This window comes from Rissa tridactyla, chromosome 16 (assembly GCF_028500815.1).
Source record: "Rissa tridactyla isolate bRisTri1 chromosome 16, bRisTri1.patW.cur.20221130, whole genome shotgun sequence".
NCBI lineage: Eukaryota > Metazoa > Chordata > Aves > Charadriiformes > Laridae > Rissa > Rissa tridactyla.
In genome coordinates, this window is record NC_071481.1 from 7,074,298 (window position 1) to 7,102,062 (window position 27,765).

General features: G+C 43.0%; 2 protein-coding genes and 1 long non-coding RNA gene across 7 annotated transcripts in view; 2 read left to right on the forward strand and 1 right to left on the reverse strand.

Moving 5' to 3' along the window:
• On the forward strand, nucleotides 1-2,115 carry RNF186 (ring finger protein 186). Its single transcript, XM_054222405.1, has one exon. It carries the CDS (start codon nucleotides 153-155, stop codon nucleotides 1,164-1,166), a length of 1,014 nt encoding a protein of 337 aa, XP_054078380.1. The 5' UTR covers nucleotides 1-152; the 3' UTR covers nucleotides 1,167-2,115.
• Nucleotides 2,116-5,336: 3,221 nt separating this feature from the next.
• The window catches only part of TMCO4 (transmembrane and coiled-coil domains 4), a 40,957-nt gene continuing 18,528 nt past the window's right edge, over nucleotides 5,337-27,765 (forward strand). Inside the window, exons 1-11 of one of the 4 annotated variants that reach the window (XM_054222344.1) lie at nucleotides 5,337-5,754; nucleotides 9,713-9,897; nucleotides 10,466-10,640; nucleotides 15,239-15,266; nucleotides 17,247-17,379; nucleotides 20,636-20,733; nucleotides 21,441-21,584; nucleotides 22,102-22,221; nucleotides 24,266-24,430; nucleotides 24,982-25,118; nucleotides 26,570-26,654. In XM_054222344.1, the coding sequence (XP_054078319.1) occupies nucleotides 9,719-9,897; nucleotides 10,466-10,640; nucleotides 15,239-15,266; nucleotides 17,247-17,379; nucleotides 20,636-20,733; nucleotides 21,441-21,584; nucleotides 22,102-22,221; nucleotides 24,266-24,430; nucleotides 24,982-25,118; nucleotides 26,570-26,654 (1,264 nt within the window). In that variant the 5' untranslated portion in view covers nucleotides 5,337-5,754; nucleotides 9,713-9,718. Of the gene's footprint in view, nucleotides 5,755-5,939; nucleotides 6,008-6,193; nucleotides 9,898-10,465; nucleotides 10,641-15,238; nucleotides 15,267-17,246; nucleotides 17,380-20,635; nucleotides 20,734-21,440; nucleotides 21,585-22,101; nucleotides 22,222-24,265; nucleotides 24,431-24,981; nucleotides 25,119-26,569; nucleotides 26,655-27,765 lie in introns of those variants that run through there. The other 3 variants (XM_054222342.1, XM_054222343.1, XM_054222345.1) reach the window with 3 other exon arrangements.
• LOC128918298 (uncharacterized) overlaps nucleotides 11,878-27,765 on the reverse strand; it is a 33,660-nt gene continuing 17,772 nt past the window's right edge. For both annotated transcript variants that reach the window (XR_008469492.1, XR_008469491.1), the window contains 4 exons: nucleotides 17,024-17,350; nucleotides 16,325-16,407; nucleotides 15,492-15,666; nucleotides 11,878-12,017 (listed from right to left, as the gene is read on the reverse strand). This is a non-coding gene — a long non-coding RNA (uncharacterized LOC128918298). The remainder of the gene's footprint in view (nucleotides 12,018-15,491; nucleotides 15,667-16,324; nucleotides 16,408-17,023; nucleotides 17,351-27,765) is intronic.

Genomic DNA, 27,765 nt, shown 5'->3' on the forward strand with positions numbered 1-27,765 from the left:
GTCAGCTTCCGGACAGGAATTGCTCAGTGATATTATCAGCCGTTGTAAAATGTCTTGGCCAAGAAGTTAATCATTAACTCAGGTCCCCGTCTCATAAAAACATCGTATTGTAAGAGCACAACACGCTTAAAGCTAACTGTCACTAATCAATCATGCATACAACAGGAATAAAGCAACACATAAAAGGAGCCAGAAACTCAGCAAATCCTTCAGTGAAGGGAAGACAAACTGCACCGAGATTTATCTCCATGGAGAAATCCACTGACAAGCCACACAATGGAAACGGATCGACAGCTCCTGCAGTTCCGCAGGCTGAGAAGGACAGTCCTGCACCCACTGCAGAAGGTGCTGCAGAAATTAGCAGGGCGGGAGCCCTAGCAGAAAGTGCTGCGGACGTGAAGAAGCTGGAATTCACTGAAGAATGTATTAAAGACACGGAGAGACCTTCAGGCACAGAGCAAGACAGTCTTGATGCCTTTAAACCAGCGATTGCAGATGGAGACTGTCCAAACTCAGAGCCTGTCGTTATGCTAACGAACAGAAACTCTCCCGAAGTACGCAGTTTCGAAATGAACCACCAGTGTTCAAGCACATCTCTTGATATGGACTGCCTAGTCTGCTTCAACAAGTACAACATCTACAGAGTACCAAAGCTCCTGGACTGCCAGCACGCCTTCTGCGCCGTCTGCCTCAAGCTTATCCTCAGGAAAGAAGACAACACCTGGATAATCACCTGCCCCCTGTGCAGAAAAGCCACTTTTGTGTCAGGAGGACTCATCCGCACGCTTCAAAATAAAGAAGACATCATGGAGCACTTGGAAAACCCCGACTCAAATCCTGAGGTACACATCTCTGCCATAGGGCTGGACAGCAATAGCTGGACTCTGAGCAGCCAAGACGCTTTATACAGAGATGAAAACGTTCCAGCAGACAACAGACTGGCTATCCAGAGACTCGTGCTGCTCCTGCTGCTTGTGGTGATTCTCACCATCCTCATCCTCCCCTTTATATACTCCGGGCTGATAAAATGGCTAATTTGTCTTATGCTTGGTTTGGGGTTGGTCATGTCAATGGTGCTTTGCTGCACTCCTAAATTCTACTGGAGGTGTAACAGGGACTCACTCGCCCCCTGCCACAAGGAGACCCACATCACTGCTATTGCCTGAGATGATTAACGTGAGCTGCCCAGAGAGAACGGACCGGTCCTGCCTGCAAAGCTGCACGTTAGGCGTGCTAGTCAGTTATTGGACTTTGAAAGCAATCGTTCACGTAATAAATTCAACAGGCGGCTAAGCTATCCCACTGAGACTCAATGGCAATGCCAAGTGTTGTTAAATTTCATTAACAGAAACATAGTCAAATATTTATATGTTGATATTTATGAGATAAAAATTGTAGGTTTTGCACCCAATTTTTATCCCAGGCTAATCATTTTGTTGTTTTGCTTTTGTCTTGTTGTTCTTGTTCGTACCATCTTCTGATTAGCGCTGCAGAACATTATCTGAAACACCTGACAGATGATGTCCTGTGAAAATCACTAGCTGTGGTTGTGTTTTCGCACTCTCTGAACACATGTACACCTTTTTCTTGTGACAATGTGGGGAAATAAGATTGCTAAATCAGGGGCTGGGTGCCTAGCCTCAATGGAAGAGAGCAGTTTCAACCCAGGTTATCACTTTAATCCCTATCCCTGCCCAAACGGTTGTTGGCAGGGATGGGAAAAGGACGGGGAAAAGGGGATGTCAGTTGATGCCATTTTAACTTACACACAAAATTAGAGAGGAAGAGGCAAAAATCAACACTCCTAATCTTGAGTCTGTGGATTGCAAAGGGTAAGGCTCTCAAAAGCTCATGACACTCCAAATTCCCCATGTTATTTAGCGCAGAAATAGTTACCCGAGCTCCTTTATTTGTCTCCCTGCACTGCCTCTCTTCTTGTCCCAGAGATGCCCACAGAGATAAAAAGAAATCTGTCAATTGCTATGCCATACCACATGTGATATTTTTATATGGAATGTGTCCATTAAAGTTTAATAATATTAATTGCTCATTGACTTCTGTGTTTCAATTCCTCACTGACAATTAATGTCAAAACATTTCACAGTTTCCTCGCTGACAGGAACTACAGCTGAGAAAGCATATTAGGGAATCTGTAGAACTGAGTTGGTGAGTAAAGTGAAAAAGTAATGTGTTGGTTTTCCCCTTTATTTAAAAAAATACTTAGTTGCTAAGAGAACACCCTACAACCCAACTAAAATTAAATTGGAAAAAAATTAGGAGTTTGCTCTAGTTAAGTTACATTTTTAAGTGGATCTCAGCAGACCTTGGATAAGGCCTGTGGTAAATATTTGTGTTTGATAAGAATGGAAACTAATGTACTTCAGTTGCTCAGTATATAAATATACATAGTGTCCCACCAGCAGATAAAACAGATTAGACTAAGAGGGTAAGGAGCTGCTGTCCTCCTAGAGTCTTGGAAAAAAACAGGACTATTTTCTGCCTAAGCGCAAACCTTCAAGGGAAATAAACGCTTTGTTTTTTCTAATATATTTAGACAGCAACTGACTTATTGCAAAGGACATATGTAGTAACATTTGCTAATAACCAACCAGAAAAAAAGCTTTTCAATTGGAAAAACGCAGGTAGTTTTAAACCCAAATGTTTTATTGACGTGTGTTACTCTAAATACAAAGACTGTACCAGATATTCTCCTGTACTGAGAATAATTTCAGAAACTCTTGTCAAGTCTTTCAGCTCATAGACAATTTTCCTGCCGAGTTCCCTTCACCAGCACTGAATGCATCAGAGTAAGTTAAAAGGGTTAAAGAAAAATCATGTGCTGATTGCTACAGAACACTGATCTCAATCAAACGACCAGATAACGAGGAAGAAACAGACTGTCCTACAGAAAAGATGACAAAGATGAACTGGACTAGAGCCACAAAATAATTCCAATTAAAAAAAAAAAAAAAAAAAAAAGATAAAACTTGTGGAATTTTGCCTAAGAGGGAAAGAGACTAAGCAAGATACCAAACACCATCAGCTCCGGAAGGGTGTGTAAGCCGCGCCCAGTATCAGTTTGACACCATCAGTCAAGAAACATAACGAAGATTTTCGAGGCAGGGTCCCTTGTCCTCCGTATCACTCACAATGGAGCCCGGACAGCCCATGTGGGCTTGTCAGCACATGGGTGTGAATACATGAAATCAGAGAATTAATGTGAACAGGAAAAATCAGTTTCTTACCTATCACCCTGCTCTTCCAAAAGGGTGCATTCGATTTTATTATGCTAATTTCTACAGTGTCAAAAAAACAGCCAACAGAAAAGGGCTTCCTTCAAGGCAGTATACACCAGTGGGAAGGATGCAGGCATGGTCTGATTACCAGTGAAAGCCTGGCTCTCTAAAAGAACCACCATGGATCCACAGAGTAAGATCACCAGCCGTGGAAGTCCAGGTTTTCACCCCCACTGCTTTCTATCAGCTCCTTCCAAGCCTGTGTTCAGCAATCCAACTGAAATGTTTCTTCAGCTTTCGAGAGCCACTAACGATCAGCTGATTCAGAGTTCATGGATGTTGGTGGGAGTCATCAGGCCCTACAACCTGCTATCTTTATAACAGCTGTTGGATCTCATCACACAAGATAAGGCTCAATGACAATGCAAACCCCTGAAGCAGCAACTAAGTTTATGGAGAAAAGGCCAAGAAAATTGTATTCTTATTTTAAAATGTAAAGGATTTGCTTTTATTTCACGCCAGTCTTTTTGGCAACAAAGTTTGAGCTCTGAATTACCTTGCCCTGCTTACCTCACCTAGCTGGCTCCCAATTTCAGATAATGATTAGGTAACGCTCTGTAGCCTGAAAGAGAGGTTCATAATGAGAAATAGGCCCAGGCAGTAGCATTCAGCTGTACCTGACAACTGCATAAATATCTATGAACTGTGACTTAAAAAGACAGAATCCCATCGAGACATTAAGAGCATGATAAGACCCAACAGCGTTTTTTAAGAATTATAGTCTCTACAGACAGAATCCTGGACCAGAAACTTCAAAGATGTTTTGTTTAACAATGCATATACACAAGCCAATTTTAATTCAAAAAGATGCCTACCCTTTTGTCACGCTGTGCTCCCACTCTGCCCCGCTTCCCCAGAGGACCCTTCCCAAAGCCACAACTTTCCCTATCCCAATCCCTTTTCAGGCTTCTCATCAAAAAACACCATCACCCACCAGAGGCACTAGTTACTTATATAAGTGTGTGAGACAGGTGCCTGAAAAATTTTGAGTGTAGGTGTTCTAAATTACTGTTAAATGTAGAAGTCCCACTTTATCTACAGAACTTTAAATTATCCATAATTTTGCTGGCTTTGATTACTATTAAACTATATAATGAGATCCCAAGTTCGCAACATCTGGTAAAACTCACTTTAATTGTCATTCCACTCAACGTTTTGGTCCGCTTTTAACAGCTCTTCTGCGTTATCACACAGATATACACAGACGAAAACAAACATGGAATAAATAACACAATTCACACTTCCACATTGCTGATTCTGTACAAAGAGAACTTTAGGTCCTCAAACACAGAACTGTCAAATCTATAAGAAACTAATTTGCAGATTTTGGTCTGAGAGCACAGATTTGGGTCCAGGCGATTCCTTGCTTATTGTGAATCATTTGCTACTTGTCCGTTGTGTTGTGCAGTTACCTAAGCCACAGATAAAGTAAACATCTTCTGCACGCTAACTGGGATCAACAGAACTCGCCTTATGAACTTTAGTGTTGCATTTAATGACTTTATGATGATGCTCAAAATACCTATACGTAACATGAGTACTTGTGTGAGTAAACCTGAGGGGGGTCTAGTATTAACAGCAAACAACCAGGACAAGATATTTGGCCAGATCAAAATTGGCTTTTAAACAGAATTGTTACCTGGATATTTTTTTTTTTGGTTGTCTATAAGTAAGACCCACACAGCACATTTTAAAGCATAAACTGGTTAACCCAGCTACCAACCAAAACTAGTTTTGCCATCGTGAAATGCGACCATACAGAAAAACTGTTCTTTCCCCTGAAAAAAAAACAATTTCTCCAAAAATTACTGCACATTGGACTTGGCTTTCCAGCCTGAGACTGCTCTCAGAGCAAATGCATTTCTTAAAACCTCAAAACCACAACGCAAACGCCTTATGCTCAGGTAGCTGAACTAACTCCAAAGCCTTAAGATTAACCAAAAGGGAGCAAAGCCTCCTGAGCTGACTGTGCCAGTACGTCCGCTGCTATCACAAGCAACACATACACGGCCCTCCCATTTGCCTAATGAGTGCATACACACACACACTTCAGCCTCTATACATATGGCTTTGAGATCCTACCCGATAACACAGCATGAAGTGCGAGAGACACCCCTGAAGCTTTAATTTTCCCCAGGGTAACCCTCAGAGACACCAACCTGTCCTGCGGGGAGGTCGCAAAGAAGTCTTGGGGCAGCAACCTGACAGCAGCTTCACCACACGCACATTGCTACCCCTCTCTGTAACGCTCCCTCAGGGTGGGAGAAGCTCTCACAGTAGAAGAAAGGCTTTAAAGCGAGCAAAAGGGCTGGTAGCCACGTAGGCCGAAACCCTGCACGAGGCACCAACATGGCGGACAAGGCCCAAGACTGTGGATAAAGGTGGGCAGCAAGGAAAGATCAGCTTTACCCATCTCGTGGTGGAGAAGGATCTACCACCACCCCCATGAAGGAGCTGGGTAAGGGCCAGCCGGGAGCTGGCCGCCATCCCTCGCCAGCCCCCGCTATCTCCTCAGCCCAGCGCGGCTCCCACGCTAGCTACGCCAATCGCGTAGGAAAGGAGGACGGCCCAGGGCGGCCCGCCGGCCGTACGCAGATTGCGTAGTGGTGGCGGGCGGGCAGGGCAGGAAGGGGCGGGCGGCGGCGGCGGAAGGGAGCGGCGGCTCCTCTCTGAGGCCGGGCCGGCAGCAGGTCGGGTCCGGGCCGGGAGAGGTGGGGAGAGGGCCTGGGGACGGCTGGGGTGTAGCTCCGCGGGCTGAGGGGGCGAGCGGGCGGGCGGGACCTTCTCCTCAGGCCGCTCCCTGAGGGGAGAGCTGTGGCGGCGTTCCCTCCGTGCTGCCGGGGGCTGGTTCTCTCTTTTTAGTGGTTGTCAAAAGTGCTAGTGTGTGTAAAAAAAAAAAAAAAAAAAAAAAAAAAAAAAAGAAAAAAGCTTATATTCTAGCAGCAGTGGTTTCAAACGCAAAGGGCTCGTGATAAAAGTGAGTTTCAGCAGCTGTGGAGATGTCGGTCCTCACAGCTTTCCCAGCCGAGGTGTTTCCTTCATGCGTTTCCCACTGGTGATTTCTCTCTGCTGGTCACATCCCTCGCCACAGCTTTGCCTGCCTTCTGTGTACTGACAGCGCTTCGGATTAACCAAATCAAATGCGCCCAGTTTTGCAACTCCTTCATCTTTTAGCTTTTCCACATCCCTGTCCCCTCGGTCCCTGATCTCTGTTTTACATTTAGCACGCATCTCTGCAGCGGCCATCTGTATCGCATTCGTGTGTTTTTGCGGCGAGACTGAATTAACTGCATTCCGTGTTTGTACTTCATATCTACGGATTAAAAATGAAGGCCGCGGTGCTCCCAGCATGTAAGCACGTGTGGGGCTCTGGAGCCCTCCATAAGTCCTCAAAAAAGCTCATCTGCCCAAATGCTTCCTCAGTCACGATATTGTGTCTGATGCTTAACTGCAATTCAGGTGTCCCGCCCTCCCCTGTACCTTGGTAAGGGACTTTTTGGCCAGCCCATCTGAATAATTATTTAAAACTACTTCTCTGAAGTCAATGAGATGCCTCATTAACTTCTGAGGGTCTCTGAGATTGACATGTCAGTGGTTTGGTCACTTTTGTCAGGGTTTAGGATGAACGCAATGCCAGCATCTCTGTATTTCTTCTTCCAGCAGTAGGTTGCACATATGTATTGTACAGCTTTAGATCCACAAAAGGCTTATCTTTCTGCTGTCCAAATAGGATTGCGGGAGCCACTATATAAAATACACCACCTCTCAAGAAAACAGAGGGCTTTGTGTGAAAAGTGAGCGCTGGAAGTGATAAAAAATTTCTCTTTCAAGTGACAGTTCAGATTATGGCAATGCTATTGATTGCTGAATCACATTGTGTGAGGCAGAGATGTGAATTCCAGCGCTGCAAGCTGTAAATATCTTTCGGGATATATTCTAGCTCTCAATTCCCTCATCTTGGATTTAGTGGCAAAACTTTGTGGCCCAAGTTTTCTTTACTAGATCATTAGAATAGAATAGAATAGAATAGAATAGAATAGAATAGAATAGAATAGAATAGAATAGAATAGAATAGAATAATTTTGGGTTGGAAGGGGCCTTTAAAGGCCATCTAGTCCAAATCGCTGCCATGAGCAGGGACATCTTCAACTAGATCAGGTTGCCCAGAGCCCCATCCAACCTGGCCTCGCATGTTTCTGGGGATGGCGCATTTATATCACACCTTGCCGTTTTTTTATGCTGCACGTCTGAAAATCCAAGCCCATTTTTTCCTAGCTATTTATGAAGAAATAGGTATCCGTGTTGAGGGACACACATCGAGCGTACTGATCAGAGCATCTCCAGAGCAGAGTCTTTCAAAATCTTTCTCAGGGTATTCTAGATGTTTAGCATTATGAATTATTTGTTGCATAACAGCAATAAAGTTGCATGCAAGAAGCTACTATGGTGTCGCTCTGTAATTGCTCACATCTATTTATTTACTATGAAACAAGGTTAAAGTTGTACTGGCAAGTTGTACTGCTTCTGGGTCATTTTTAGCTGCTGCACTTTTCATATGAGCCTGTGTTAACAAATCAATAAATCTATCACAGGAGTGAAGGGGATTTTATTTTTAATGCTATCTCCTATAATAGGCAAATAAATCTGTGTCCAGAGGTGAGTAGACATTCCAACTAATTGTAAAGTTACTGAAACTTTAAGCGTTAGATTATTTCTGGGTAAATTGGTCCGTAAGTCTGGATGTTTTAGGAAGATCAGAGCCTGGTGAGTGACGTGACAAGGATTTTGGGGGTGCAAATGAAAATTTTGGAGCTCCTAGGGTAATAAAGCAATCTTGGGATTTTGTAAGAAAGTCCTGGAAGGCATGGAGATGCGTCTCGTGCCACCTTCACAGCTGCGATTCAGCAAGTGTAAATGCTGCTGCGTGTTGAGGTTGGTACCGGAGCGTGCCGGCCGGGGCCAGGATTGATCCCAGGCGCCCAGTCTCCCCAGAGAAGTGTAAGCTGGCCCTTCCCTTCTGTAGTTGGTACGGAAATAACAGAGTTTATTTATTCCTGCGGACTTTGTGCTCCCATGTTGCTGGAATGTGATGTTTCCGTGGAAACAGACCAAGATGCCTTAGACCTGTGTGCTCAAGCTGGATGGCATGAGGAGATAACATGTTGCAGGGAACTGAGCTCTCCCAGGGAGAGAGGTGCGAGTTACGATAACCATCGGCCCTTGAGTGATGAGTTTTCCTTGCACTTATACATCAGCAGTTAAATAGTGCAAGCCTTGAGAAATATGAATCAAGTCTAATAAATTTCTGAGCAGGAAGGCGTGACAGACACCCTTCCTGGAAGACCATGCTAGATGGCATGCAGATAATAAAGTATCTTTAATAAACAGCTGCTCCTGTGCTGCATTTCTTTCTTCTAGGACTGTAAAACTGTCCCATAAGTGGTGTCTACGTCCTCTGAGATACAGTACTTTGTTCAGTATAGGCTCCTAGTTCCTATTTAGCTACTTTCTACAGGGTTCAGAAGAAAGGAAGCATTTAAATAGAATGTATATAATGAAATAGGTGGTTTGGGCCCCTTAGAAACTGACTGAATCTTGCTGAAGTCAGTAGAAATTTCAGGTGATGTGAGCGAGCGTCGGAGCAGATTGTTACCCACATTGAATTGTGAAATGAGCTGTTGTCCCTTCTGCCTGATGTCAGTCATCTCCGTTAGTTGCTTGTATAATCAGGGGAGCTCCAAGGAGCAGTTGTAAGCTGTTCAGTTGGAAGCGTGCACATCTACGCTCAGAAAAAACAGTATTTTGGCCCAGCTCGAGGTCTGTGTGGCACAGGGATCTTATGTTTAGGGAAAAAGCTGCGGCAGGTTGTATAGAGGAGAGAACGTTACAAGCAAAGCTTAGCAATGTCCACAGGACCCGTTAAAAGTTCTCCTCATCAGAGGCTGCAGCTGGACCCAACTTTCTTAATGCCGCCAGCAAAATGAACAGAGGAGCAATCTGGGTTGAGGATGAGAGGGGCAAATTATTTCCCAGGCAGCTGTACTGGTCCCTGCACCAGGTGCAGAGCTTTTATTTTACATATTATTTTTGTGGTAAACATGTGAATGATATGCCTGAGCGGAGCCCAGTCTCTTTGCATCTTGAAGGGGGTTTCTCCTTTTGCTATGTGAAGTATTTTTGTCTCATTTTGTGCAAAACATTTGAGAACTGGTGAACAGAAAGTCTCCTGTTGTTTTCTTTGGTCACAGCACCATGTAGGGGGGGAGACGCAAGCTGTATCTTGACGGACTTGACTTAATACCCAAAAGCAAGCGTAACAGTGGAAAAACAAAGGCAATTTGTCTCCTTACTTCCTGGTTTCCAACCGTTTGTTGGTTTGTTTTTTTTCTCCTGGCTTTTCCTCTTCGAATTTGCAGGTAAAAATGGCAGCAGAAGAGAAGTGGAAAGGCTGGGCTTCGAAACAGCATAGAGGAGCTGAAGAGGCAGGTGAAAAGGAACCATGTGTGCTTCTGGGCCAGCGGCTGGGTGAAGCGGGAAGATTTGCTTACGCAGCACTTTGTGGGATATCCCTGGCATGGCTGTTCCCTGAAGAAGAGCAAAGGTACTACAAGGGGTAGCTAGGGGTGAGCAAAGGGGGTGGATGGAGCTGGTATGAGACTCTGGAGGGGGGTCTTCTGAAGTTAGGGGAGTGGAGTATCCTTCTGGTGTTGGGTTTTTTCACGATGATGAATACTCAGATTAGGGAAGGTGACACAAAACCAAAGAGCTTAGAAGCCCTGCAGACTGATTGCTGGTGTTGACATTTTCCTGCTGTCTCTGTGTCGGTGTTGCTCTGAAGCTCGTTGAAAGGCAAAGGACACCTTGATGTTAGGTGTTCTCTTAATTGCATTGACCTTCTCTCTTACACCTTTAAGACTTTTATACTTCAGCACAAATTGCAGCCCTTAATACTGCAGACTTCAAAGCATGAATTGAAGACAGGGCTGTCCCCATTCAGATCGCTTGCTTGTTTGTTTAGCCAGCTTGTGTAGCAGCTCACCACCTGCTGACTTCTTACCATGCTTTGATTTTTGTGTGAACAGGACAGATGAACATCTGAAAGCAGGGGCCACTCAAACTTTGCAAAAATATCCAGTTACGGAGCCTTAACTGCTACTGTTGCCTTACAGCTCCTTCAGGACGGAATTCATTGAGGGCTTTGTGAAGTGGCTGGACCTGCCCGATGCTGTCTTACCTGCCATGACAGCATTTGCTAGTGGCTTAGGAGGTGAGGGCACAGAAACTTTTGCGCAGATATTGCTGAAGGATCCCATTGTGAAAGAAAACCCAGTTGCCATTACCCAGGTAAGTTCGTATGCTCCCCTCGCCCTTGTTTGCTTTTGTTAAAGAGATTTGTCGCACGTGTCTGTCTGCAACCAAAATTCTGTTTGTACAGTCAGGGAAGCAAATCAATATTTCTGATATGCATATATTTCTGAGCAGCTGTGTGGGTGCCTGGCAGTCTCTCTATCCATTAACAGCTCATGGAAGTGATGAACGTGAGGCATGTTACTGTCTGCTGAATTAATGTTTTGTGTCTTTGGTGCCTTTGCTCTACAGAACAGAGAACTGTCAAACTTTTTACTTTGACTGTATTATTGCAGTGGTTTTGATTCATATATGCGTTCTACAGATTTTGGTGAAATGCTGAATGTGATAGACCTGATTTTCATTTGTTTCAAAGCCCTTTCATCATACCTGTAATACAGAACACCTCTAGGTACATGCTCCAAATAGCACAATTTCCAGAGTCTTTTTTCCAGAGTCAGCTTTGGCCGAAAGGAAATAAGTTATTGTGACTTTATTTTCTTTCACTGAGAAAGTATTAGTGAGACTGGCGCTACTCTGTCATGTTCTGATGTAAAAGCTGACGTAAAGATAACAGAGGCGAAGCATTTTGGTGGCATTCACCTTTGCTGGGGAGGGTATCTCCTCATCCAGGCTCACATTATGCTGTGCAGGGCGAAGAGCGGGGTAGGCTGCTGCTGGTGCCAGGCTTAACGTGGCCACTGTCACCTCACACCCTTTGCTCTATACCGTGCACGAGGAAATAGTGAGGCATCCTGCGTGCAGACAGTACTCTGATATTGAGTAATAGTTATCACATACTCACCTTTAGCAATGGCCCAAGAGAACAGCAGATGCGAGAACAAGGCTGTGTAAGTAAAGATATGATAGGAGTGAACTTTGTTGGTCATCATGACCAGCTCCCATTATCTCAGCCACCTTTTGTGTCTTCTAGTAAGTCCATAAAAGGCCTCAGAGGATCTGCACCAAACATCCAAACGTTACAATGCCCAAAGTCCTATAACAGTATGAGTACAGTGACAGACAATCTTAAACTTAATTAATAAGTTAGGCCAGCTATTCTAAAAAAAGAGCACCAGTTTTGATGTTGTTTGCTCAAAATCAATAAATCCATACTCAGTTCTTCCTGCGTCTAGATGGCTTGGTAGTTCCTGGGTCGTTTCCCTCTTTTTCTCTGCTTCAGGATGGATTCTCTAGAATTAGGCAAGTCTTCCTGCATTGATACTGAGTCAATTAAGGGTGAAATTTTGTGGAAGTTTAGCTTGTACTTTTTGCGAGCTTATGTTGCATAAGGTCTCCTTGTGCTTTTACAAAAGCATCCCTCGATCAGTGTGAGCATGCGGTATTTTGCTCTGAGGCAGAGAATTGAGGCACCTGGATTCAGATGGAATACAGAATTCTTTGATTAGTTGAAAGCAAAGATCAGGAATAGCTATCAGTGTAATGCCACAACATCAGTACCTTATGGAATCACGTAATATGGGCAAGGAAAGATAAAATCAAAGGCTTTTGTGGAGCAAGGCAGCAGTCTTGCAAGGTGTCTTTGGGAAAGCAGACCAGCATGCAGGAAACTTCAATGTATCAAGCTGAGATCAGCTTTTTCCTTCTTACCTGAAAATAAACAAGCTACAGGACAAAGCTCTGTAAATTCTTAATACGTTGCTTTATGGTGCTTTTGCTTTGTATTCAGTTGCTACTGACGCAACATTTACTGTTTATTTAACAAGTGCACGCTTCAATTGCTCAGTGTGTTCAGTGGCAGGGTCCTGTCGGCACTAGTGCCTGCATTTTTGAATGCCCTCCATCTCAGCAGTGCTGAAGGGATGATACGTGAGGTCAGGAGATTAGAGGAGAGCTCACCATTGATTCAATAAGAATTTGAGGATTATGGATTTTTATATTTGTTTGCATTCATTGCAGGTGACTAGTACAGGCAAATGTTGGTTAACTGAATCCTTTAAGGATAACAGTCATAACACACAGGCTGTGGGTGTGGTATGAGAAAGCACTGCAACAAAAAAAGGTGAAGAAGTGGTGATAGGTCAGAAAATGTTGAAAGTTCTTATTATGAATAAGGTTTTTTTGCTCTGAATATACTTAGAATGCCTGTTTTCCTGGTTTTTTTTCTACACACATCCACTGTGATGTGGATTGGATGCTCCCTGTTGTTGAGGAAATGGGTTTTGAACTTGCAGCAATTCATAAAAAGCTGGCAAAGGCTCTGAATAAAGATTGCTTCTCTTTGTTTGTAAGGTTTCTCAATCACATGGGTGGGTAGTCTTGTGCATAGAGATTCAGAACACCAACTTCAAAATCAGACAGAAATATAATAACTGCTGCTTAAAGGAGGAAAACAAACTACTCGTGAACTAATCTAATCAATGCTGATTGGATTCCAGGTGACTGCACAGCAGTACGTGCAAAGCCTAAACCAATTAGAAATAGCTGAAAATGCTAATTGGCACAGATGCAATAAAAACAGTAGTTCCAGTTTGTCACCTGATTACCTGATTCCATCCCTCAGCTTTTGAAATGCACGTATGTAAATGCCTACGCCAGATTTTTAAAAGAGGTTATTTGATATTAGGTGCCACAGACGATATTGGACATATCATACAGGACCTGAGTCAACACCCGCAGCTCCCTTTGCAACACACAGGGAGAATTTATTGCCTGCAAATGGGCTCTGCACAAACCAGTACCTCGTTCAAGAGGCTGCTTCCATGGAAAATGATGGCAGCAAGGCCACAAGCTTCACCTTATTCTAGACTTCAGGCTCTTTGCTTGGTCAGTTTTCTGCTTGAGACTCCCAGCCCAGGACCTTCTGCTGGGCTTTGACACTGCTAAGCCAACCCTTCCTCACAAAACTGCAACCAGGGGAGAGATGATGGTGCCCCTATATCTAATACTTGGGTAGTTACAGTACTCGGGCTCTGGGAAACCAGAGTTACGTACCTCCCTCTGCCTGTGGGGATTAATGTTTCCAATTCCCACATCCCACCAACCACCCTGGGGAGCAGTCTGCAGTGTGTGTGCGTGCACAGAATACTAATCGTAGCTGAAGCTAAAAAGGAGCCCTTTTTTTTTGCAGTGTGGTGATTGGGGGCACAGAAGAGCTCTGATTCAGTGACTAACTTAAATTAAAAGGGTTATTCACACACTGGAGATAGCAAACCAGGACCTTCCTCTTTTTGTGTGAGTGCTCTGGCCATTGGGATCCAGGATGAAGGAGCAGTGGTGACAGCTTTGTGCAGAGCCCAGCCGAACAGATACCTTCAGGAAATGCTTATCTGCTTAGGACCTGCAGGACAGGCAAGAAGAAGGCGGCTTTCTCTGTGGGTGGGAACAGCCACCCAGATATTCAGCAATAGAGGGGTGTGTGAAAACACTGGGCAGCAGTGGAGCGAAGGTTTTGGGGCTATACCTTGTGAAAAAGCACCCATAGGTGGGAGTTCAGCTGCCCTACTCCTTTGGCTTCCCCAGTCTTATGCAAAAGCTCTCTTCTCCTTTGTGAAATAGCAGACTTTTCCCATGATAAAAGAATATTCAGAGTCCAGGCACTTACTTTTGCCTGGATAATATCTACAGTTTGCCCCTCTTATAGTAGGAGTTGGTTAAGGATGGCTTGTTCTCCGTTCTATGCTTCTCATGCAGTAGGAAAAAGATTAGGGACGTTTTTACGATACAAATTTTGCTTAGGAGCTTACGGGACTAATAATCATAAACTCTTTGGCAGCATCCTACATCTTCGGCTGCATTTTTTGTGTTCCCAAAGGGCCGAAGGATTCCCTGTAAAATTCAGCTGTGCTTTATTTGTGTGCAGGAGAAGAAAGTAGCTAGACTGAGCTAGGGCTTAGTGTTGTAAAGAACTTAAAATTTATCCACTGACAATAAAAGAGAACACAGTAGTAAAAACACTGGCCTCTTTTTTTCTTGGATTTGCCCATAGAAACCATCTATCGGATTGATCTGTTTTTCCATTTTTTTTTACGGTGAAGAGCCAACACAGAAGTCAAGGTCCCCCAGGCTTGACAGATGTCCATAAATTCCGAGTTTTCTATTTTTGAGCACTTAATCCAAGAGAACTTCATACCAGTTCAGCCTTACCGCCTAGAGCTATGAATTCCCAGCATGCCAAAGAAAATAGGGGCCACTGGTCCATTTTGAGTAGCATTCAAACCTGTTGCTTATTTTGAAAATATGAGTATATATGACTTTTTAGCAAGCAGAAGGCATTAGAGTGGTGGGAGGACTAGAGCCCCGTTTCTCCAAACTTTGAAGTCTGGTGTAACCATGGTGCTTTCAGGTCAACAGGATCACTAATAACAAAAAATAAGGGATACTTCAGCATATACCAAGCATTATCTACTTCTCTCCAGCCATTTGTACCTGCATATGGAGAATTTTGTCCTGGAAGCATCTGGCTTTGCTCTGTGCTGTCTTGCTGAGTTGTAGCTTGCTGGTTTCCCATCTTTATGAACTGACATGCTGCAGTAATTAAATCATCATCCAACGGTTTTTCATGCCTCCATTTTGATACCTCCAGGCATACATCATCAGTTTTAACTTGAATATTCTTTTTTTTCTCTTTTTAGGACCTTCTAGCCTTCTCTCTTAGAGATGGTAAGTTTACCTAACATTTGTTCTTTGTAAGAATAATGTAGATGAGTTACCATCTGATACTTTAAAATGCTCAAAAAGCTCAAGGTACCATCCTATTCTATCTTAGCTTCCTTTATAGCAAAAGCAGTACACTCCTTCCCTGCATCCACTACAGGAAAGGCAACTATTGTATTAGGAATGATTAATAATACCTATTAAAAATTGAACAGCTGTTCACCTCCTTACCTTCACGTCGTATATGGGCATACAATTATATGTGATGGTAGAAAAGGTCGTAAGTGAAATACTGGGGTGTTTTTTCTGCAGTGTTTCAGGGGAGGAGGCAACTCTTCCTTCAGGAAGGCAGTGAAGCTGCTATGAAAATCTCAGCCTAGCAAATTTTCTGCAGATCACTTGTTGCCTAAAAAGGAAAAAAAAATATTCAGGGAGTAAATTCCAGAGTGTTCTGTGAAGTCTATTATAAATAAATGTGATTTTACTCATATATTATATTTGGCATAAAACAATTTTCTGGTTTACAGTCCTTAACATGGATTAGCCTGATAAAATTAATGAAATAAAGACTGCCTACTTAGCAAAATGTTCATTTCTAAAAGAAGCCTATTTTATATCACTACTTGCATTTTTTAAATCTCTGTGTTTTAACACGTTCTCACAGGAAAGAACTCACTGGTGGCTGATTAGCCTGTTTCACTGCAGAACAAAGTACCATTTTTGTGCTTGCTTTATTTTTAATGGAAAATTGACAAGTCAGTTATTGCAAAACTCCTTATTTTGCTAAGCTGGAATTTAAAAGAAATATATTTTCAGGCCTCGCTGACTTTCTGCCAAGCTGGCTAAGTAAAAAGCTAAGTTGTGTATTAGCAGACAGGAAGCAAGAAGGCTGCTGGTTAAAACACCTGCTGGGGCTTGCAAGACGTGACACATATTGGGGATGAAGTGAAGATAAATACTATCCTTATTTCTCAACTAGGCACAAACCTTAAAAGTGGCGTCATTAAAGCCTACCGAAGTAGTCTGGTATCTTGGTAATGATGGTAATAAATAAATAAACTTACTAGATTGCCAAATGCCATATTTGATCTACGTGCAGCGGGTATCAGAGTATGTAGTTGGGTCTTGCTGGTATCTTCACCCGCCCCTAGAAAAGCAATTGCATTTTTCATCCCAGAGCGCACCAAGAACCCTTTACAAAAGCCTACCATCAGGAAGCAGCAGGTGCTACTGAGAGAAACACGTTAAAAAAGCAAGAGTGGGCACAAATAATTTTAACTCTATTACATTTAAAATGTCTTTTCTTTAAGAACACCTGCTTATAAGCTCAGGAATAATTATTTCTCCTATCGTGTGTTGTCCGAGTGCACTGTCCGCTCCTGCATCTCCAGCAGTGAGGTATCAATGCAAGAAATTGTCAGCAATGCTGCTAGGTGAGCTGGTGTGTAGTCTTAAACTCCAGAATCCCTCCTGCTGCCAACAAGATGAACTGAATATAAAGCTTTAGCATAGAGGTGCATTTTTAGAAAATACCGTATCTTGCATTGGTGCATAGTTGAGGTGTACTGTGTGGTGTTACCCGTATATATATATATTTGAGATTTCCAATTAGGACTTGCTGCAGCATTTCTCTGTTGAGAAGAAAGATGCAGCATTTCTCTGTTGAGAAGAAAGATGCAGCCTATCCAGAGCCAAAAGGCCTCTATCACAGAGGATGAAGACCGAAGGATTTGAGATTCTTTTTCTGTCGTAGGGGCAATTACCTGGTGTAGTGACTCTATTCGCAGGGAAGAAGGATTTTCCATTTATCGCACTCTTCTCTAGATAGTAGGAGTTGTCTTCAAGTAAATGGAAGATGAAGAGGGCTGGAGGGAAGGAGCTATGCTTGTGTGTGACGTGGTCCTCTATCACAGCTGGGCTCACCGCTCGCTATTTAATCTAGTGCGATGAAAACTGATTGATTTCCTGGGCTTCCCTCTGTTTAAGGGTATTACGATGCTCGAGCGAGGGTGTTGATCTGCCACATCATCTGGCTGCTGAGAATCCCCTTGGAGGAGCTGGAAGTCCTGGAGGAATCTCTGCTTGAGAGCCTGAAGGAACAAAAAGAAGAAGAGTCAGAGTAAGAACATTTGGGTTGACTATGGGATGAAAAAACACTGCCAGTACTTGAAAGCTTAGCAGTAATTACTTGTGCCTAAGTCCAGTCTGATCATTCTCCCCGTGGCTCTTAGCATAATCATTTATGGCTTGATTAGGGTTGCAGAGCCCTCACAGCACTTTGGCTGCACTAAGCAGGAAAGATCAGCACTCTTAAAATCGGAGTTGAGACCCAACCTTGCAAGCTGGTAAAGGCCACTCCGCATTGAACTGCCTCATTTCCTTGTTCCAGTTGCCCCTCCTAGACTGTAGATTATGCTTAAATACATCACAAAGATCTTGCGTCTCTCATCTCTTGGCCCAATATTCTTCAGATAGAACTTGAAGTTCCTATAAATTTCAGGATTAGATCCTCAGCTGCTGATTTTCTGTGGATCTGTCCTTCTCCGTATCCTCTTTAAGAGACAGCTGTCTAACTCCTACTGAAGGTAGATCTCTGAGGGCAACGGTCTGCATCTTTAGATACTTACGGACCTGACTCCTAATTATGCATTATTAATATAAGATTAATTCTCTTAATCACCAGGCCTGAGATGTGAAACAGCCAAAATGTTGGTATCTATAAGAAATGTACTATTTTTATATTCCAGTTATCAGGCAGGAATTGTGTGAAGGTTTAGCAATATGTAAGGCAGTAAACATGTCCATAGTGGACTTTCAAGGGACCGTTTAATGTTTTTATCTGTCAACTCAGCAAACAGGTTATGAGATTAACCTGAGTGCTAATAAAGGCTTTAATCAACGTCCCTGACACAGTACAGTTCAGACGTTACTGTGGGGCCCAGCTTGTGACGGGAATCTTTCTGTTATAGCTTTATTTAAACAAAGCTTAACTTTATAGCGCACTGTAAAAAGGGAAAGTCAAAATAATCTCAAAGATCATGGACTGCTAAAGAGGACACCATTTGGCATGCAGGAGCAATGGTTGGTATTAATGGGGACTGTTTCACTGTTGCTTGTGGCACAAGGCTGAGATTTGTGGGGAACTGGTGGCCCTTTGTTTGTTTTAAAGTTAGGGGAAGGAAGCAGAGTATAAACCTGTCACCACTTGGACTTCACAGACTTTTGGGGCAGGGAATACGTTAACATCTGCTTAGGATGCTTCCAGCTTTGACCATCCACTGCAAGAGGTTTTGGAAGAGTAACAACCAAACAGGGGTTTGGCAGCTTCTGTGTAGGCTTTTTTTCCTGATATTTGTTCACAGAAGGTTTTGCTCCTGCCTTTGCTGCTGTGGATTTTGTTGGCCTGTGGCCCAGAACCTGCAAGGTTAAATGTACAGTCATCTGCAGAACAATGCTCCGAACACTTAAATCCATATTACTAGCACCAAACATGTTCTGACTTGCAGGTGTGAATCTCTCTTTTGTACATAGTTCTGTAAGAAACTGGAAAACATGATGTCAGTTGCTTGCTAACACGTACTTCTGCCACTTTTCATCACTGGAAAATGATCTGTCATTCCACCTATAAAATCCCTCCGAACATAATTTGTGGTTCAGGCAAGAAGCTGCACATCCAAGATCACTGAGGGCAGAGAAGTTCCAGAAGAGGCAGTTAATTACCGTAGTGGATAAAAAGCAGTCTGGTAATCAAGTGATAATTGTAATGCAGAAGCTATTAGGAAAGCAACTGTCAAAAGCAGTTGCTAGCAGCTACGGAAGGAAAGCAATGACAGGTAAAAGTTCTCATGACAGTAGTTTTACTTACTGCATCTTCAGGCAGGCTTTACCTGCAAACTATCTTTCTACCCACATAAGTCAAATTGCTCATTATTGCAACTAAAGCCAGGTTAGCCATATTTCAGCTCTCTCTGCATCATTATTTTCAGCCTGAGACAACAGTACATTGACTATAAAAGCTGATGAACCGCTATGTAGAACAGAAATTGCTAGATATTGCCCACTTAAGTATTAACAGTTACACTGCAGCACTTGTTTAAAGAACGCCAGGAGCAATTTTTTCCAATGCCAAGCAATCTCATTCAGATTGGTGACTGCAGGCACAAACTAGGGCCCATCCGAATACCGCTTCAACCATGGTGTTGTAGAAAGTGAACCTGGTCGTACAGCACTTGCTGAAGAGGTAGCCGTGGCAGGCTGCACTGTTGTTCTCTGCCACCAGTTATGTTTGCAGCTGCAGAAGGTAATACACGATGTTTTTTCTGAGGATCTCTGTGGAGACAAAGCCTCCGTGCCATGCAAGTCAGTGGGAGTTCTGCCATTGGCTTCAGCGACGCAGGGATTTCGCCCACTGTGCTTCATTCTCCTCCTGCTGTGTTTTACAAAGCTGCATATTGTTTGGGACTCATCTAAAATTGTCTTTATCAAAATTACAGTGCACTTAGGGGATTCCAGGAAGGATTAGGCAATTATATGGATAATGAAAATCCACAATTAGGCTAGGATTAAGAGGGAAAATATCCAAGTTTGGAAGCAAGATAAATTCTCATGTTTCAAGGCCCAGATTAACTGCTGCGTAAGCAGGCTAGAAGGAACCTTCCTCTGTAAACAATTTATTCCAGTATCTTCTGTTTCTCGCACTTTCCTCTGAAGTAGGAAGTATTTCTTGTCAGAGAGAAACCAAAGACAGCAGAGAGAACCCAAAAGTAGTGCCTAATAAGTTATATTTGTCCCTTTTAGGTTTATTCACCTTTTTCTGATAAGCTTGTTGACATGTAACTTAAATGCACACAGACAAATGAACTAATGACTGTGTTAAATACATATTATATTATTATATCATGACGTGCAATTAGAAGACGGCTCAATATAAACACTGCTGTTGGAAAATAGTTTAATTCCATCTCTTTGTTAGCACAAAGTACCCCTGTTGCCTTTTGTTTCAAACACTTTTTCCTGTTTCCACTTAGCTTTCTTGTGTTTTTTTAGGACACATAGGCAGTATAAAGTTATTGAAATACTTTTGACTTTTTGTTTCTTTTTTTTTTTTTACAAGCTTCAGCCCTATTAGGAAGGGTTTCCAAGTAAGTAACATCTGTTGGCTTTTGTCAGCAATCAAATCGTTTCCATTTAAATCTGTGGGTTTATGTCCATGCTCATAAATCTGAGTGTGTTGTCACAGTCCGCACCTGCATGTTACTTTTTACTGTTCCCCGTAGAGAAATTAAACTGAGGAGAATAAAAGCACATTCTGATGCAGCACTGTTATCTGTCAAGCTTTTTCATCAGTTTCTGTGCTTCTTTCCACCCCCCCCCAGAACTGCAGAAGTATCAAGAAAAAAGAAAGAAAGAAGAAGAAAGCTGAAGAGATACCTGCTGATCGGTCTGGCAACTGTTGGGGGCGGAACAGTGATCGGTGAGGCTGCCCTAGGCATTTGGGAGACTTGCTCCTCAATTGCAGGCATGGCACTAGGGGCAGAGGAGCGGCTGTCTGAATTACACATTCAGCAACAGAAGCCATCATACCTTTTAGCCCAACCTCTAATTCTAAAGTGTTCACTGCTTTTCTTTGCCAGGCTGTAGGTAGTACGTCACTTCAGATACCAAAAAACCACCCCAAGCAAAAGATAAAACCCAACAAAAGAAACCTCAAATCCAAGACAAGTTTCAGCCACATGAAAATAAAACTGAAAGAAGTACCTGGAAAAGTTATTCCAGTGTGGCTGGAGGAAATATCGAACTGAAGCTGTCACCCTTAAAAATGTTTTCTCCTCTTCTGCTCTGGGTTCTGTGTTATAAGAGGATCAGATCTTCACCTCTAAATTCAGAATAGCGTGAGACTAGATCAAGGTTTCCTAAGCAAATAGGGCATAGCTCACCCCCGTCTACCACACATTCTTCCTTTGACTTTTAAATTATTCTTAATTTTTAGTGGTCAAAGAATCTGTGCAGAGATTCAGGGCCTGGGGAGGGTCTCAGAAAGCCCCTTTATTGGTGATGCAAGAAAGACCATCATTTTGTACTCTTTCAGCAGCATTAGCAGTACTCGCACAGCCCAGGGAAATGACTGCCTGGTTTTTGTAAGTGATAACAGACTGGTGATCTCACTTGTTGCATCTTCAGGCTTGACGGGGGGTCTTGCTGCCCCTCTGGTTGCTGCGGGAGCTGCTACTATCATTGGAAGTGCTGGAGCAGCTGCTTTAGGTTCCACTGCTGGAATTGCTGTCATGGCATCGCTTTTCGGAGCAGCTGGAGCTGGTCTTACTGGTAAGAGAGTGACTGCACATTTCTCAGCTACTGAGGGACAGGATCAGGTCCGCAAATGCAGAGCTAATGACTTAACTCAGCTCTGCAGAGCAAGGGAAGGCATTTGAGGTGTAATCTTACAACTGTGAAATTTTTATTTCAATGCTGATTATGATACTGTGCAGTCCCTGATGACCAAGTTTGGTATGCAGCTAACGAAGGAAATGAAAGCTTACTGCTTTGGATTAGAAAGATGCTGCCATGGAGAGCTGCGGCTGTTAGAGCTGATGTCTGGTCTGCAGCAAAAAAGCCTTCTGCTGGGATTCCCTCAGATCACACGAGCTCAGAAGGATCATGTTGGCTCCATACCAAGCTTTAAGTAATACATGGATTAATGCATGGACTTGCTGAGGGTTTTGGAAAGGAAAAAAACCCTATACAAATTACCCAAGTAATTTCTTATGAACTTCCACTGTTAGCAGAGTCTGTCCTTGCTGTGCGATTTCTGAAACTCGTGTTTCTGCCTTGCTGTGTGTAGGATACAAGATGAAGAAGCGTGTGGGAGCCATAGAAGAGTTTGAATTCCTCCCACTTACTGAAGGCAAGCAGCTTCATATCACCATAGCAATTACTGGATGGCTGTGCACTGGCAAATATGGTAAGAACAAGATGAGGAAACGGAGAGGAGCCTGGAGAGCCACGTCTCTGTTCCACTCCAGGCAGTGGTTGTGCTCTCGTAGCACTGGGTCTTCCCCACACTTGCACGGCCCGGTGACTAAAACAGATCGACTCTCAGCATGAGATTTTGTAACCCAATCTGCAATCTCAATCAAAACAGAGGAAAGAGAGAGGGCAGTAAATTGCTAATAGTGACAGTAGGATTAATAGTAATCATAGCAGATTGTTTCTGTTAATAAATGCTGTCTGGTTTTGCTAGGAAAGGTCTGTTTGGGGTGGATGATTTCCAGCAGTAGTACAAAGTGTCTCACCTATCTCTGAGACCTTATGTTTATCTTCCAGCAATTAACAGAAAATAGTGTCTTCTTTTGTTCTCAGTATCTGCCAACTAATGAGGTTTATTGGCAAGAAAGTTCTGTCAAGTAAATCCTGTTAAGCACAGCACTCAGGAGGTGAACTTAGAGGCAGCAACCTTGAAAGGTCTGTAGTGTTTTAGTTTACAGTATAGCTTGTCATATAAAATATGTCAACTGTCTGCTGATGTGTTCAGCAACCTGACTGAACAGCTGCCAATTTATTCAGAAGCATCATAATTAATACTGGATATCATTAATGCAGAAGGATGTCTCTGTCCTGTTGCTTGTTAGGTTGCAGCTTGCTGTCAGAGTAAGGTTATTTTCACTTTGCAGTACGGTGCTTTGGCTTTTCTCATTGTCTGCTTGCCAACGGGTCCAAATCCGTGGGGTTGGAGGGCTCCCAGGCACTCTTACAAAGACAAGTGTGTCCCTTCAGGAACCTTTTTGTGTCTGTTTGCCCTTAAAAGGGAGTTATAAATGACACGCATTCTTCTTCCATAACTAGCAATCTGCTATAATGTTTGAAAAAGCAAAACTAGAATTGTCATCTGTTTTCCTCCTTACGGCTATGTCTATCTATTTGCACACTTTCATGACTCCTTAAAACAGAGGGACTGAGGACAGGATTTTTATGGAATTTGTTACCTTCTGATTTTTGAGCTTCCACTAGCTGCCCATCTGTACAATCACAACTCTGACAGTATATTGGGGTGTGATCTGGCATGGGGCTCTCTCGTGCCACTTTGGTCAGCAGCTGCCTCAGCCTGCCCTGCACTGGTTGGGGAAGGAGCAGTGTGGGAAGGGTTTTAGTTAATTAAAATGAAAATTCTGCTCTGCCCTTCTGAGTTCATCTGCCATTAATAGCGTCGCCAGGCCCCTCCTGGCCACTTAGTACAAGCTACACAGCAAACAGGAGAGAGAGTATGGCTTGAAATTTGTTCTTTCAGCCAAAAATTAGGCTTGCAGAGTGTAAATTTTCCATTATCTCTCAAACATCTGGGCACTGCTTTTGATTAGCATCTGGAGGGAAAAAATTAAACTGAAGTGGCTAACTAGGCTAGATGGCAAAGTAAAAATAATCTCAGTCTGGACCTGGAAATGCAGATTCCTTGTTTTCAGACAGAACCATTAATGCAGTCCTTGCCCACCTGACTGAAGTGCTGGGAAGATGCTCTGTGATAGATTTTTTGACAAGATCTAACATATTTTCCATTTCTCTGGTCCCACTGAAGTTAGTCTGCGCAGCCATTCAGCACTTCGTCTTTCTCAGGACAGGCCTCCTTTGGTCTGATGAGAAGGTGGAGCTGCAGAGCTTGGCCTGATGTCTGATGATAAGAGGAATGTCCTTAATACCTAACATAATTAGTGTTAATTTCCATCTGTCTTGGCAGTCTCTGAGGCAGTTGAGTGGGTCATGAAGTCTGAGCCTGTCCACACTGAAGACTCTTTGCCAAGGCGGCTAAAACTGTGGCATTATTTACAAACCCCAAATTTATCGTGAAACACGGAGTCTAAATCTAACGGTATTTTTAAATGATTCCTGATTATCACAGTGTATCAGTACGTTCCAGTGCAGCTTCTTTTCTGATTCTTTGTTGGACTCATCTTGCCAAGACAAGTTGTTGTGTTTTCTCTGGACATGAATTCCATCTTTGCAACCTTTCTCAGGGAGCTTCACCGCACCGTGGAGCAGCATGTTGCAGTCGAGTGAGCAGTACTGTCTGGCCTGGGAATCCAAGTACTTGATGGAGCTTGGCAACGCCTTAGATTCCCTGCTGAATGGGTTTGTGAACATGATGGCTCAAGAAGCCCTAAAATTCACTGTCTTGTCAGGTAAGAAGCAAAATCGTCTCAGATCTGCTTGAGTGGCTTTTGTGCAGTTTCGCTGTTGGTGTCTGTTTAAAGGAGCTTTCCTAAACAAGGAAGATTTCTGAGAAGGCATCTCCCTTGGCACCGCCCTGCAGAACTGGCCTGAGAACCTTCTCTGCCACACCTGTAACTTAGATTTGCTTTCCTGGATTGCTGTGCCTCTTTGTCATTGACTCATTCTTTTAAAATTACAGCTGGAAACACCTTCCTTCACACATGACTGCGTTTATTTCTCTGTGTCATTACACTGCGTTTTACTTCTTTACATGAACTTTCAAACATGCAGGTTACATTCATGTATAGCGTCTGTTTGCCTCCATATCAGAACATCAGATTCTTTCTTATCTTCAGTCTAGCAAAACATTTCTCAGATCAGCTCTTGAGAAAGAAGAACTGGAAATGACAAAAGGTCCTAGGTTTAGCTTTTAACTTCAGTGAACCGTCTTGCTTTTGATGTTTCCTAAGAGCAGCCCAGATTTGTGACTATGCCGTGCTGTTTGCTTTGTGCGTTGCAGGTATTGTGACGGCCTTGACTTGGCCAGCTTCCCTCTTGACTGTTGCCAGTGTCATTGACAACCCCTGGGGAGTGTGTCTCCATCGGTCTGCTGAAGTAGGCAAACACCTAGCACATATCCTGCTCAGTCGACGGCAGGTAATCGGCTGGAAATTACCCGGGAATAATGTGTGGAAGGGATTTGCCCCACGGAGGTTAAGTTTTATAGCTATGCTAGTTCACTATCAAGTGGGATCTTTCCAGGGAGAAGAAAATGAATAATAAACTGAAAAATTAAAAAAATTATGCATGAAGGTGACCAGCATGTGTCTGGTTCATTGAGGAAAAATAGGAAGTCCCCAGTGAATCAGAGAATTCCTGTTAAGATTTGTTCCATTTAACCTAAAGCTTTTCTAAATGGGAGAAGAAGAGATCCGGGTCATAAATGACTAGTGGCTTGACCATGTCACAGTCAGGCCAACTCACCTAGTGGAAATTTGAGAACAGAGAATACTGAGTGTTAAAAACATTCACTGATAATTAAGAGGCACTAGCAAAACAACGCAAGAGAAGACTGCGCAGCAGTAGATGCACCCCGGTTTTGCCTGCAGAGAAGTGGAATGGGCTGGTACCTGAAAGAAGTGACAGAAGTTATTAAGCCTCCCTAAAAAGGCTTGCTAAAGACTCTTCTGCCCCTAAAAGCCTGCCATTATTTGCTGGGCTGCCCCTGGCATGGAGGGAGGCTGATTTCTGCTGCCCACGTGTTCATCTCACAGGCTAGTCCCGTATCTGTTATAGAGGAGCCCAATGGCCCAGAGCCATAAATAACAATGTGAAACAACAGAGTAGAGAAACAAACTTGATTTCTCATAAAAATACAATCCCAGGAAAGGCAATAAACTTTATTTCATACAAGCCCTTTGTTTTGCTCAGGGGCATTTGTTACTGCCTTTTAAGCATTCGCTATTGTAACACACATTCCAATGTGCTCGAGCATCTCAAACTGGTTAGCGTGATGTCTAGGGAGCCCATCGCACACCTGCTCCCTGGTTAATGCAAAGACCACTTTTCATTGTTGTTGAGATTAGGCTCCCTTTGATCTTATAGAAAATCTTATTAGGCTACTCAAAATAAAAGCTTACCCCACATCGTTTTTTGTAACAGCCACACAGTGCTGCTGCCATTCAGTCTTAAGTCCAGAAGTGGTCAGTATTTTTGTATTACAGCTTCTTCTTCTGTTTATTGAAACATTTCTAGGAAAATTTTGCTCCTTGCATTAGGCTTTCATTTGGAAATGTCAAAAACAATGACAGCGTCTGTTTTGTTTCTGTCTGAAACATCTGTTTTGTTGTAACTTCTGATCATTAGATTCTTTCAATTGATTTTCTGAGTATCAAAAAATAGAGAATATTCAGATATGCAGAATTCTCAATATTGAACTTTGAGGATACATAATCCCTTTGAAATCAACCAAATTGCTCAAATGCTTAATAGATCACGCACAAGCATAAATGCTTTGCAAATCAGGGTCTCGGGGATCCTGTGGCCAGTCTCTCTTTCTAGGTCTAGAACAGTATTTGATGGCATTTTCTCCTTTCCTTCTTCCTTAGGGCAAGCGACCTGTCACACTGATTGGCTTCAGTCTGGGTGCAAGAGTCATTTACTTCTGCCTGCAGGAGATGGCTCAAGAAAAAGGTAAAGTTCACCTTCTAACCTTTTTCTCCTTTATTTTCCTTACTGCTGGTAGAGAAGTTTTTCTTCCAAGAGGACGAGTTCTTCTGGAACAGAGCTTGAGTCTTTTAGGATAGGACAGAAACCTTAAAAAAAGTGGTTTTGAAATGCATTTGGAGCATCCTTGGATGCATTCTTCTGTTGTTCCAATCAGTTCAGTGGATTAAATCCGCTGTCTTCAGTCGAGGTGCTCCAGTGTGTCAGTTTGGTCTCCAGTCTGTAAACAACAACTTGACATTTTGTGACATTCGACTGCTAGATCAGTCTGTGAGCTGCCCACGCGCCACTATGATCTTGGCAGAGGATGCTTTGCCTTTATTGGAAGCTCTCTGTAGCTATTGTATCTGATTCCCTGAGTCCTCCCTTCCATTTAAGTCACTGAAATGCCACTGTCATCTGCTATTTTCATGGTAATTTTTCCCCAAAGTCAAGTATAAAACCATCTGTCAGTTTATTACCCGTTGTGGTTCTGTTTATTAATAGATTCTATTTTTAATTTAGAAAAAGAATAAAATCATTATGATCAGTTGATGTAAATTGCATCTTGGAGTTGAGTCAGTAGAGAGTGTGTGCGTGCAGCCTGCCTTCCCCCCATGTAAGCTAATTTATTTCATTAACTGTTTAGCCTGACAGAGAGTCGCTGATAAATAAGGAGCTTTATAAAGGCAAACGTTCCATAAAGTCCAAGAAGGTGGGAATAGAGTCAAGTGAGGGTGGAGAAGGTCAGCATTTTTTCTGTTGACAGCTGTGTACCAGAACTTCACTTCTGCTATAATATGGAAGTCCTCAAATGCAGGAATTCTGTTCTCAAAATAAATCTAATCAAATCCAGAATGATTCTAATGGAGTTACACTGAAGCCAGAACCCAGATCCTAATCTGGCCCTAGATCTACTCTTTTTGTGTCCTAGGAATGCCAGGGGCTGAGATATTTTCAGGCTTTTATTTAATGGTCTGCAGTCTCTCGCTGGAATAACATGGGACCGTAGCTAAGTAATACGTGAAAGGAAATCATTAGGGGTCTTTAAGGTTGGCTGCCATTCTAAAGAAATCTAAACATCGTAATTATGTATCGT